General features: G+C 24.2%; 1 protein-coding gene across 2 annotated transcripts in view; it reads right to left on the minus strand.

Moving 5' to 3' along the window:
• Positions 1-3,739: 3,739 nt before the first annotated feature.
• Positions 3,740-14,157, minus strand: part of LOC127283164 (guanylate cyclase 2D) — a 68,720-nt gene continuing 58,302 nt past the window's right edge. The window contains exons 13-24 of one of the 2 annotated variants that reach the window (XM_051307855.1): positions 13,509-13,589; positions 13,233-13,409; positions 12,210-12,369; positions 10,054-10,203; positions 8,751-8,922; positions 8,040-8,180; positions 7,121-7,313; positions 6,141-6,312; positions 5,526-5,796; positions 5,091-5,102; positions 4,124-4,689; positions 3,740-4,046 (exon numbers count right to left, since the gene is read on the minus strand). In XM_051307855.1, coding sequence (XP_051163812.1) covers positions 3,808-4,046; positions 4,124-4,689; positions 5,091-5,102; positions 5,526-5,796; positions 6,141-6,312; positions 7,121-7,313; positions 8,040-8,180; positions 8,751-8,922; positions 10,054-10,203; positions 12,210-12,369; positions 13,233-13,409; positions 13,509-13,589 — 2,334 coding nt within the window. In that variant the 3' untranslated portion in view covers positions 3,740-3,807. Of the gene's footprint in view, positions 4,047-4,123; positions 4,690-5,090; positions 5,144-5,525; positions 5,797-6,140; positions 6,313-7,120; positions 7,314-8,039; positions 8,181-8,750; positions 8,923-10,053; positions 10,204-12,209; positions 12,370-13,232; positions 13,410-13,508; positions 13,590-14,157 lie in introns of those variants that run through there. The other variant, XM_051307856.1, reaches the window with a different exon arrangement.

Here is a 14,157-nt window from a genome sequence, read left to right on the forward strand (position 1 = left end):
TTTAAAAAACATGTGCTTTTATCACTTTTTTATATTTATTTATTAAAAAATTTTTAAATAATTTTTTAAAAATAAATAATAAAATGAAAATTAAAAAAATACCGGCATAGAAATCTACCTTGCCGACTGACGGTAAAAAAGTTGTTTATAAATACAAATATAAAAAATTACCGATACATGAATCTACATTACCGACTGATGGTAAAACAGATTTTTAAAAATGAAAATATAAAAATTACCGACGTAGAAATCTACATTACCGACTGATGGTAAAACAGTTTTGGAAAGTTTTTTAAAAAATTCCTTACCGTCAGTCGGTAATGTAGATTTCTATGTCGGTAATTTTTATATTTTTATTTTTAAAAAAATTTACCATCAGTCGGTAATGCAGATTTCTATGTCGTTAATTTTTTATATTTCAAAAAACTGTTTTACCATCAGTCGGTAATGCAGATTTCTATGTCATTAATTTTTTTATATTTCAAAAAACTGTTTTACCATCAGTCGGTGATGCAGATTTCTATGTCGGTAATTTTTTATATTTTCATTTTTCAAAATTTTTTGCCATCTTATTAAATTTTTAATCAACTATGTATTTTAAAAAAAATGCAATAATGTTTTGATTTGAATAAAAATTTAAAGTTGCATTGAAAAATAAATATTTTTTTTATCGTTTAGGATTTAAATATTACACTGAATACAAAATGACTTTATGGTTATTTGTTTGAAAAATTCTTACAACAATAGTGGAACTAGAAATTGATTTGAATTCTTAATTTAAAGTTGACAGTGGCGTAGCGTTTTACATGGGAAGGCAATGATTGAAAATTTTACATATATTATATTTTCATCTCTATTAAGGTAGATAAAAATCAACGTCCGTGTTAAAAGTTAATTCTAATGAATTTTTATTTTAAGAATTAATTGTTCAAGTAAAATCAATATAAAAATTAATATAAACTTTCTTTTTTCTGTAAAATAAAATTTTCTTCATTGTTAAAAAATTTAAATTAAATTTAATTAAATTAAAAATAGTAAATACATATTAAGATTATAAATTATGATAGTAAGATTATTAAATTTTATTATATTTCCTATTTTTACTTTTAACTTTTAACAGAGACTGTCGAGCATTTATTATACCTTTATTTTCTCTTTTTCACGATTCATAATATTAAAAATTCGCAACGCCACTTATTATTTTTTTTTTTGTAATAAACATTTTTTTTCCTTAACAGATTGTCACCTAATTTTGTCAAAAATGGTGTTATGAGATGTCAAAAGATTAAAAGATGACATATCTGAACATTTCAATTTTTTTTTTTTTAATATTTCTTTGAAAAATTTAATCATTTTTATTTTTTTGGTATACAGTGGAACCTCGATTATCCGAATCTCTATTATCCGGACCCTCTATTATCCGAACCGAAAAACATTTTATCCGAACTTCTATTATCCGAACTATTTTTTGGTCTCCCGAATTTTAAATTTTACTTCCTCTATTTATTTTATCATTCATATTTTCGCGGGACATTTTGGCAAATTTATGCCAAAAAAATCTTAAAAATTTCCGAATTTTCTGAGTTTTTAATATTCATATTATTAATTAATATATATTTACATATATCTATATACTTATGTATATTTAAAAACATATGTATTAAGTTAAATATATAGTTCAACTGTACATTTTTTTACTTTAATTATAAAAAAAAATTTAAAATCTCTATTATCCGAATTTTCGATTATCCGAACCTGGCCTTGCTTAGATTAGTTCGGATAATCGAGGTTCCACTGTATATATGTATTTCAAAATTTTAGATTTTTCCCCACACTAACATGCAAATAGACGTAAAATTTTTCTTTTATATAATCAGCTATATTTTTTTCATCGAATAAAGATTTCATCTTTATAGAGTATATTTTTTCTAATTCTTTTTTTTTCGTTTATTTACTGTTTACTCATAAAATCATTGACAAATTTATCATTATCATCATCATCATCACTGTAAAAACATTTTTATTGTCGAGACGATCGTGATACGCCGATATTGATTTTTTTTTTTCAAAAATGGAATTCCATTATATTTCTTAAAAATTAGCTTCAAAAACAAAAAGAAAAACAAAAAATATGTGAGCGTATAAAAATATACCTGTAAGTCCGACAATATTTTTTGTACATATTGAGCATAATTTAATTATGAATAAATTGCACACACCATTTCCTATTAATTGCGAAAATTTTCGTTTTTTTTTCCCCTCCAGCAATGATTATATATAACAAAAGTCTACATATATATATATCACGAATTTACGAATCTATTACCGCACAAATATTGAATATAATTCTTCGAAAAACAAATATATTTTTTTAAGCATAGATTTTATGTGAAAAAAATGACATTTTTCTGTTTTTAATAAATCAAAGAAAAAATATGAGCTTTTATTATTCAAGAGCGAGAAATCTGATAAAAGGGATTTTTTACATGTGATGGATTAAGTGTTTAATATAGTGAAAATTTTCAAATGAATATAATAATAATAATTATAATTGTTTAGAAAATTGATACGAACTTGTATAGGATAGACATGTATAAAAGGAAGCACGATCGTTCGACGATTATTATAATCATTCGCCATTTATTATTATTTTATTATTATTATTATTTTATTATTATTATTATATTTATATCGTCTTCCATATGATTGTTAATACACTTAATTTTTATATTGAAACTTTACAAGATAAGAAATCGTCGATGACTATTGACATGACGAGCTTTTTAAAAAACACGAAATTTTTTAGGCCGATAGAAAAGGGTAACTATTTATATATTTATTTATTATAGATACTCTTGAAGCGAGTTTAATTTTTTATATTATTTTAATAACTAGATATTCAATAAACTATGTCGTTTTTCGTTTTAATTAATTATTTCTTTTTTTTTTTTTTTAATAATTTATATTCACTTTATATTACATATCATTTTAATTCTGATATTTTACATGTATGTTATTAAAACAGGTTATTTTCTACTCAACTGACCAGCAGTGACAGTAAATAATTTGAATTATTACTATTATTATTATTATTATTATTATTAATCGAGCTGCATTTTGTGTAAACGCAAAAAAATTTCAATTTGCATTTTTCTAATATATATCTAAATTAAAATTTTATACATTTATATAATTGATTACTATGTGGCACACAATATTTGATTCGAATGATAAACCATTTTTAAAATCTATTTCGATTTTATTTTTTCTAAATAAAATTTTTCAGTTTCTGTATCAGTAATTTTTTGTAAAAAATTTTTATACTTAATTCATTTGTTATTAATTGGAATAAGGGTGTTTTTTGATCTTTTCTCTAAAAAGAAATAATTTGCACATTTTTAAAAAATAGTTCTTTGTTTTTTTTTTTAAATTGATTTTGTTAAAAAAATTTCTTTCTCAGAGGAGGTAGTTTGATGTTATCAACGTAATTCTATATAATTTTTGGGATGATATTTTGATAATTTATATTTAATAAATCCCAATATTATTAAGCGGTGTATGACTTTTTTTATTCTATAACAATAGTCTATTCTAAATAAAAAATAAATAAATAAAATAAGAATGAAAGTAAATAAATTTATTTTTTATTTATTATTTATAGTAATAATAAATAAATAAATAAATTTAATAAGTCAATAATAGAAATGAAAATTTATAATTAATTTAAATAAATAAAAATAAAAAAAAATATAATTACCATTAAAAGAATTAATATAAAGAGTGAAGAGAATTCTTTTTTTCTTTTGTCTACTGCATAGTCAGGGATTCGACAGATAGAGACATGGAAGCATGACGATATACTTGAGGGCCAGGAGTGGATGGAACCTCTTCTATTCTCTCCAAGTCATTCGCAGCTCCAGCACTGTTTTGCTTGTTCAATCGTGGAGCTGCTCTCTGAGTGTGTTGGTCGGGAACTATTGTCGCTGGCTCATCTGCACGATCCAAGCTGAATTGCCTTTTTAATAATCGACACGCGGAATTTTTTCCTAAAAATTAAAGAACTTTTTTTTATTTCCCCATTCTTAAATATGAAATATTAATTTTTCAAGGGGAAAAAAAATACCATGATCATTGGGCGAAAGACATCGATAATGATTGTACGGTGTGCTGAGATCATCTTGTTCAATTGCTCCGACTCTTCTGTGTCGTCGATAATTTGTTCCTGTCGCTGATGTAAGTGACGTTGTTGAAGCACCCAATAGAGCGGCAGCAACTTCAGCCGCTGATACTGGTGTTGCTAAATTTGTCTGATTATCACCTGATGTACTTTTTGTAATTGTTGCACTACTATAGTCTGGTGTTTTGGCAATTTCTTTTGGTGTATCAATCACTTCACTTGATTTTAATGAATAGCTATATGTCAATGTTCTTTCATTATGGACGGAGACAGCAACTTTTTTTGTATTCACTATACTGTCTGTTGTTGTTGTTGTACATGTGTTATTATTATCATTAATCGTCGACAATTTCACTGACGATAATGAATCTTCATCATTGACTTTTGTTAAATTTTCAATTGAATTATGTTCCTCAAAACTTACATCCTCAGCTATTGGCGATGGATGCTGTGGACTTCCTAAATCAGCGTCTTGATTCACCAAACTTCCCAATATCAAACTCTCCTCAAGTCTGTTTAAATTATTTATCAACATGTAAACATTAAATATTTATTTAATATTTTCTCATATTTTTAATAATGTATAAGAGAAATAATATTCTAATTATAATTATGACGTAAGAATGTAATTATAGTTTATTTATTAAAAGACGATATATTTTAACGTTCATTGTTGTTAGTTTTAAAACAAAATTCCTTTTTCTGACTAAAATAAACTTCCACTATTGAAAGTTGAAGTCAGCAATAAGTGGAAAAAAAAGTTTCAGGCAAAGTTAATAAGTCACTTATATACATGAAAATAAAATAAAATCATTCATTAAAAGTTTTCTTGAAAAGAAAATTGAATTACCTAATAAAACGATATAAGTATTATATAATATTATAATATAATTTTAATAAAAACAAATCTTACCGATGATCTTCTCTGATTTGGCAGCAATGCAACAGATTAAAAATATAATTAATCTGAAAATGAATATTGAAATATAAACAAATGATAAATGTAAATTGTATAAAAGTAATTATAAAATAATTTAATTAAAAATAAATAAAAATTAAATTAATAATTAAAATTGATAAAAAATAAAAATTAATTAATTAATTCTTTTCGTAAAAATTTACCCCTTTTTTCTCTTTTTTAATTTTTTTTTAGAAATTATAACCATTTTTTTTTAAATTTTCTTGAGGTAATGAAAATGATATCTAATGAAATTCAGTTAAATGAAAATTCTAACGATTGATTTTTTTTTTAGAACTTATTGATGCGTCTCGGTCAAAACTGTTCTAAGAGAGAGAGAGAGAATTTATTGAAGCGTTACAACTATGAGGGGAAAATGTCAACACATACCCAAGAGGCGGCGGTGTCGGAAGCTCTTTGTCGAAGCCTTGCTTTCCTAAAAGCCAGTATGTTGCCATCTTCCCTTTTCCCTTCACGTCTGTTCTTCCACGATATTCAATGTAGTAGCCGCCAACTTGCGTTAATCGATCTCTCGTTGCTTGGCTCATATGAATTCGCCATGGCGCACCAGTGGACTCCATTCTTGATGTTGTGTTTACCGTATCACCAAACAGGCAATATCTCGGCATTGTCAGACCAACGACCCCAGCACAGCAGGGTCCTGAAAAACAAAAGAAAAAAAAATCAATTTCCATAATATTAATTTTTTTTCTTTCCATTAACACTTTTTAAAATTTTTATTTTTTTTGAGTTTCTCAACAGAATCCTTTGTAGAAATTTTCCTATAGTTGGCCTCCATTTTTAAAAATGTTATTAACATATTTATTTTTTTTGCTAATAGTTTTTTTTTATTTTTTATCTCGTAAAATTTTGCATCTTAATAATATTACTGTTTTAGAGGAAATGTTGCCAGTCCATTATATTGTTGAAACTAAATAATATAAGTTTACAGTTCAGTCTCTAATGACTATAAATTAATTCACTATTCTGTTTTAGAGTACTTACCAGTATGAAGGCCAATTCTCAAGCGTAATTGAGTTTTCGGCAGATGCTTTAGTTTGAATTTTCCACTTTGATGAAGAAGATCCAATGCCATTGTTGCAACTTGAGACGCATGATCAGGTATCCTTACAGGACAACCACCGACAACCATATAAGCATCTCCTATTGTTTCCACCTAGAGAAATACATTTTATTCTTATAATTTTCTTTTTTTTTTTTGAAATAAAATAAAAAAAAAAATTAATTTTCGAAAATAAAGTAAAATTTTTCAAATTTCTTTTATAGAATTTTCTGAGCGTAAAAAAAATAAAAATTCGAAATTAATTTTTTCTGTCTATTTTACTACCTTTGTAAAAAATATGGCTTTTTAAAAAATTTACTCTTTTTTTTTACTTAAAAATTGTTATCGAATCGAGAAATCTTTTTTTTTTTTTTTATCCATCAAAGAATATTTTATTTGCATTAATATTCTTTTGAAACACGTCAGCTGTGAATTTTATTTTTAATTTTTCATTCTGAATTTTCTTTTAGAAGGCAATTTACTAGCGCGCACAACATTTTACATTTAACCTTTTGCATCGAAACGCGCGTTATTAAATAGTTAATGGGATGTAAAAAAAGAAATTTTCTAGCTAGCTGCTTTTATATATGTATATGGTATCCTCATATATATTACCTAAAAATTTTAACTGACATAAAAGTCAATATCTATTGACATATTCATGTTTTTTTTTGTTTAACTTTGTGAAATATATTATTTTAGAAAAAATTAGAAAAAAATAAATAATGAAGTATAATAATAAATAAATTTGAATTAGTGGAAATTTGATTTTAGTAATTTTAGTAAATTATTATTTTATTATTATAATTAGCATTATTACTATTTCAAAATTTAAAGAGAAAATTTCCACCAATTTTTAAGAATTTTTTACTAAAAGTTTAGTAAAAAAACAGTTTTTTTTTGAATAAAAAATAAAAATCACCTTGTAAACAGTGTAGGCGTTTATCGTCGCATCAAAACAAGTGTACAAGTCGTTTAGTAGGTCAACAACTTGGAAAGGTGTAGAATAAGCGGAGATCGTCGTAAAACCGACGATGTCAGAAAAATAAATAGTGACCTCTCGAAATTCCTCCGGATCCACTGGCATTCCCAACTTTAATTTTTCCGCCACTGAACTGTTGATGGAAGAAATCGTTAAAAATATAATTCAAACTAAAAAAAAAATTCTTTCATCAAAGATTTTTTTTTAAATATAAATTTTTAATTTTCTATTTATATTATATTATTTTTGATATAATTGATTATCGAAAATTTTTGAATTTTAATATAAATTTTAATTTTCATTAAAATATCATTTTTTTTATCGATTTTACTAATAATTAAATTTTCAAAATAAATTTTTATGATTAACGATAAAAAAAAAAAAATTTTTATCGAAAGATACTTTAACGTAACGATAATCTTTTTTCTCTGGATTTTGAAAGTTGCTTGAATGGGGATTGGCTTATCACAAACGATGCAATTTTTTTTCTATCTACTTTTTAGTTGTGCCAAAGATTATGTCTTTGTGATAACACATGAGCGCATGATATAGTGAAATAGATGAACTTTTCTATAGACTACTTTTCATTTTTTCCGAGAAAAAAGAAGAAAAAAAACCATCCAACTTTTCCGCTTGGATTTTCAGTAAAGAAATATATATGAATAAAAATTCGTCAAATTTTTTTTTCTTTTTTAATAATGCACTGAAAAAAAATGTTCTCATTAAAAGAGGATCTTCTTTTCCTCTTATTTATCAGCACTATATTATTCCTGTCTAATTGAGAGGATTTTCCTCTTTTAATATATATATATTTTTTTTTCAAACGTCATTTTATAAACAGGTGAATGGTTATACTTACGCTGGTAGCATACGATTTAACAATTGTTCAGTCTTCTTTTTTTCCATATCTAGCTGTTCAGTCCTCTCGCGAATTAATTCCTCAAGATTGTTGGAGTACTTTTCCAACATTTCAAACATCGTGTCCACAAAGTTTACTTTCCTAGGAGAATATTTTAGGAACTCTTGTCAATTTAGTTAAGATAAAAGTTTGCCAACTTCTTTCAACTTTTAGTTTCTTAATTAAATATTTTTCTTTGCCGCAAAAAGAGTTTTTCTTTTTTTCTTATATATATTGTCAAAAAAAAGAGAAAAACTCTTCCCAAATTTAGTGTGTAATAAATATAAATGAATAGCGAAAGTTCTTGTAACATAATAAAATCAGCTAAAAATTTGAAATTCGATAATAAACAATTTTTTTTACTATTAACTAGTTAAATTTTTTTTTATTATTATTAATTAAAGAATAATTAAAAAAACTAAATTAGAATAAAATTTTTTTTTTATTATTAATTAGATAATTCGATAGTAAAAATTATTTTTTACTATTAATTAGTTAAATTTTACTAATTCGATAGTAAAAAATTTTTTATTATTAAAACCTTTTTTTCAAAATTGTCTCATTTTGTATATTGAATTTTTTTCTTATTTAATTTCATTGTCGAGCTGGAATTTTTTTTCAGAAATAAAATAATGAAAATATAGAAAAAATATGAAATATAGAAAAACTGACCTTCCGTGATTAAGTTTTTTAAAAAGATCATAAACAGCATTGAAGTCTGGTCGCATGTCCGCAGCTTCTGCCCAACATTGACGCATAATGTTGATGGCTTCCGGTGGTGCTGCGCCTTTACTAACCGAGGGTCTGATTAATGGAGGTGGTTTTTTGACCTTTTCAATTATGTCTGAAGAAATAAAGAAAGAAAAATACACACACTTTGGAAAAATAAGCTTTCCTACAAAAATAGAATAATAAACATCCTTTTGCCTTTTTTTCTTCATTAAAAATTTATTTTCATTTATCTAAATGTATATGGATGATTCTCGAGAAACTGGTCATTTTCGAGGGAGAATTTTTTTTCTTTACTACTTTTTTTATATTGTAAATTAAAAAAACTTTTTTAAAAATATATTTTAAGGAACAATTTTTCTTTTTATTTACGAAAAAGTATTTTTTATTTTTTTTGTAAAATTTTTTTTATACCATAGAAAAATTGTAAGATAGAAATAAAAAGAAAGTGACGCAATTTAAAAAAAAAAAAACAAGAAAAGTATTGTCAATTTCATTATATGGAACAAAAATGAAATGCTTATATTTTGAAGTGCGATGAAAGTTTCTAGATACGATAATTCTATTAACATTGTTTTTAGAGGAACTGTCTCAATTCTATATCTATATATATATAATGAAAGTGAAAATGACATTGCCAAGGAGGAAAATTCATTTGGAAACTTGGCATTAGATACGGTTTAAAGTTTCGCGCTTGTACTTTAATGTATACACATATATACAAAAAAGGGCAATAATTCTGTATGACACCACAACACACAAAACTCATTACCAACTTTATATAATGCATCTCGTCATTAATTAACTCTCTCGGGGACAAATTACCATAATGATGCGATAATAAAATTAGACTTTTGTCCTTATATCATAAAATTATTAACGATAACCGAAAAAAAAGTAATTTAAATATTTTTTTACACAATTTTTTCATTTAACAAAATTGTGCAATAAATAAAATTAATTTTGCAATTGATAGCATTAACAAAAATTTTTTTAAAATATTTTTTTTTACAAATACCTATAGAAATTAGGTTTTTATAGTTTATTTTTTTTTTTTAGCAAGAGAGTATTATTTATTTTTTTTTGGGGAATTTAGAATTTAAAGGATGAGAAATTGTTTTCGCTTATATGAGAAATTTTAAGTTGACGTTTATGAAGTTTGCGAAAAGCTTTTACGCTTTTAGTTTATTTGGTTCTATGATGTATATATTTTGACTCGGGCGAGGAGTGTATTAACATGACTTACCTTCCGGTGACAGAGCCAACATGCAAAAAGGTTCTCCACGGACCACGACTTCTTGCATGATAATACCAAAACTGTACACATCGCCCGTTTGTGTTCCTCTCTTTCGAAGGCCTGCGTGCCTCAGCAATTCCGGAGCTGTCCACAGCAAGTCTGAAATAAATTAACACTTTTTATTGAAATCATAAAAAAATTTGTTACGTTTTTTTTATTTTATTTTTTATTATCATTATTATTATTTTTAAAAAATTTTAATTTTTATCAAGTAGAGAAATATAAATTACAAATTTTCCTTTTTTTCATAAAGATTTGAAAAAAAAAATAAATTTGAATGAAAATTTCCAGTGGAATACACCGAATAAGATTTTGTCTGACTAAAACTGACTTCTACTACTAAAACTAGCATTGTCTGATTAAATTTAATTTGTTCTACTATAATTCTGCGTCTGACTAAAATTCAGAACAATCCCTTAAATTATTATTAATACAATACAATAATTAAATAAAACAAAAAAAAAAACGTATTCTATTATGTTTCAATTTTTAAACCCTAAAATATTAAAAATTATAAATATTGAATAAATAAATTGATAAAATAAAAATATTTAATATTTATATTGAATATTATAAATTGTATAAACAATATGTATATGAAAAATAATAATTTTTGTAGCTCATAAATTTTCGTGAAATGTGTCATGATTTTATATATATACTTTTATATATTTATGTTGACTTTATTGATATATGCATTGTACATACAAACAAAAAAAAAGATATAGTAACAAATTTTAGGAAAACATTTGCAAGTTTGGAGCTTTTATATATATATATATATATAGTCAATTCAATTTATTAATTCAATACGAATTGTATGATTTTCACTTTTCACGGCATCAAAATCCACACACAATTCAATTTTCCATATAGATATTTTATATATACACAAACAGTTTATTTGCCTTCAACAGATTTTCGAATATATATAGAGAAAAAAAAACATTTCATTTCAAATGCGGTTATTTTTTAATATTTTAATTGACCACTCAAATGTAAATCAAACATTTTTAATGAATAAAATAAAACAAATATTTATTTTTTTTTTCATTTTTAAATTCCACTGACAAATAATTTAATAATTTAAAAATATTTTTAATGTAAATTTATTTTTTATATCTGCATATATTTTTGTATTATAAATAAATATTTATATTTTTATATTTTCGTTATTAATTTTATTATTAATTAATTAATAGTGTTATTGTTATTATTGTTATTAATATTATTATTATTTATCCATACATTAATTATTTTTTTATTATTTGATTTTACATTTTTTTTTACAGGTTTTATACTTTTAAAATAAGTGAAAAAATTAAAATCTGATGAAAAGCAATGAATAAGTAAACATGACACGTGGTACTTAAAAATTTAATAATTGAAATTCAGGTTTTACCAACTCCTATTAAAAGTTAATCAATTAAAACCATAGTGTAACCGCTCATAATTAGTCGGTTAAGAGGTTTAATAATTTATTAGCTTTTAACCAACATTGATAAAACGGTCTTTTACAATGTATTAATGAAATTCGTTATTTTTAAAAAGCTTAATTATTTTAAACCTACAGAAATATTTGCAAGAGATATTTTCTAAAATTAAAATCATTTGACCAACTTATTTCTTTCAACGAAAAAAAAAAATCCGATATTCTTTAATTTTAACTCCTATTTAAAAATATAAAAATACCATATTTTATTTCTACATAATTATAAAGAATACATAATATTCTTTATTTAAAAATAATAATAATAATAATAAAAAATATTCGATCTAAGTAAATATTTTTTAAAAATAATTTGAAACAAATAATTTTTTTCCAGTGTAATTGTAAATATAATAATAACTTGTATTATTTGTTTAATATTAATATTTTTTTTATAGTTTTAATTTTTTATTTTATTATTATAATTTTTTTTTTGTTTATTTAAATGAAAAAATAAATAAATAAAAAGATTATATTTTTGAATACAAGACGAGGAAAGATTATATTCTTAAATTTAGAGTATTTTTTTTTTTCTTCCTTTTTTTGTGTGTGTGTTTTTTTGTCAGATGCCGTTTTCTCTAATCTTCGAAATAGATAAATAAGATTAGGAATTTACCCCTAGCTGTTTTTGTCGGTAGAATGGCATTCTGGGCCTCGTAAAAGGCCGGAAGTCCATAATCTGTGACCTTGAGAACCCAACGAGCATCAATGACACAATTTCTTGATGTGAGATATCCATGAGCACGTATTGGGGTGCTGTGAAGGTACTTCATACCCTTAAAAAGGCCAAAATCTTCATACTTCCTAACTTCACTATAAAAATTGTCGCTTAACGACTTTTATGATATGTTAAACAGCTCAGAGATAGCAAAAAGCAGAAAATATATATTACCCACACGTCTGTATACTAAAAATCTCAAAGTTATATTGAAATTCAAAAATAAAAAAAAGACATTTTTCTCTATAAATTTCTTTTTTTTTAATATGAATTCATAAAATGTCAAATATTCTTTTTTTTTTTAAATAAAACATGAACGAGCAAAAGAAAATTGTGATGAGAAATTTTTTTTTAAAGAACGAACAAGGATTAAAAAAAAGGAAAGAAAAAAAAAGTTTAAAGAAAAGAGAAAATAAGCTTATTAAAAGAAGATACTAGCCCAACCTTACACTGCAAATGAAGACTCTGATAATAATGAAAGAATAAGATAAAAAAAAATTTAATGAAACATGTGAAATGTTTTTATAAAATTTTTGTAATGAAACAAAAAAAAAAAAAAAATTGTAAGAAAAAGTATTTATGTCGAACACTGTTTATAATGAAAACTTTCCTAATAAATATTTTTCAACATAAAAGAAAATTAAAAAAAAAAAGAAAAATATTTACAAAAACTTAATTAAGTGAATAAAATACAAATAGAAACAAAATTGAAAAAATTTTAATATAAAAAATATTCTTTTTTATTTTTAAAGCCAACAAAGAAATATTTTTTTACGAATAGCAAAAAAAAGGAAAAATAATTGCAAAACCTAAATTAGAGACAATATTAAAAAAATTAATTTAAAAGCAACAGTTGAAATATTACGAATTATTTTTTTAAAAAAATTGATTAAAAGAAAAAAAAAATGTTATTTTACTCACTCGAACGAGATCCGTGAGGAGGGAGAGTCTAAAGGACCAGTCGAGTTTGATTTCATCTTGGACCAAAACATCCTCCAGCGAGCCTCTCGAGCAAAATTCGGACACCAAACACGGTCTCGTTGGTTCATTCAGACATCCGATCAGTGGATTCAGGTTCTCGTGACGAAGTCCATGGATCTAATGACAATCAGAGTCACTCTCGACGACGTCGCGAAGGATTAAAGGGGTCTAAAAGATCATCAGGAAAAACGATCATGGAAGATATTTTATCCTTACCGTGACCAGCACATCAATGGCTTTGCTCTTCAGTTCAAACGTCCCCTGGAATTGGAGTTCCTTCAGCTGCACCAAATCACCCTTTTGAAACAAAAGAAAAAACAATTTAATATAAAAAACAAAATATAATTTCTTCTATTTAAAAATTTTTTTAAATAAAATTTTTCAAATAAAAATAAAAAGAAATTATTATAAATATTTTAAAAAATTTTTTTCCTCTTACAAAAAATTAAAAAGAATTTTAAAAAAATTTATAGCAAAAAAGAATAAAATCAGTATAATGTATTTAGAATAAATTTGAAAAAATTTTTAAAACGATCATTTATAAAATTAAAGTACAATAAAAGTAGACTAAATTATTGTACGCTTTTAGAAGATTGCTAGTTATTAAAGCTTTTATAATTTTAAAGCTTCAACTTTAAATGAAACTTAATTTCAATTTAATTTTAAAACTTCCCCAAGGATGAAACTTTTAACAAAGAACTTAATAAAGCGCAATAATGTTACACTTTGACATTCGCAAATTAAATACCAACATTCTTTTTTTTCCACTCACTCTCTCTTTCTCTCTTTCTCTCAACGAGAAACACGATTCCAATTATTTCTATAGTCAATTTATAAACTTCTTTTTTTTTCTATAACTAAATTC

Source organism: Leptopilina boulardi, unplaced genomic scaffold, assembly GCF_019393585.1.
Source record: "Leptopilina boulardi isolate dan_hultmark-lab unplaced genomic scaffold, ZJU_Lbou_2.1 LbouV2_31, whole genome shotgun sequence".
Classification (NCBI taxonomy): Eukaryota; Metazoa; Arthropoda; class Insecta; order Hymenoptera; family Figitidae; genus Leptopilina; species Leptopilina boulardi.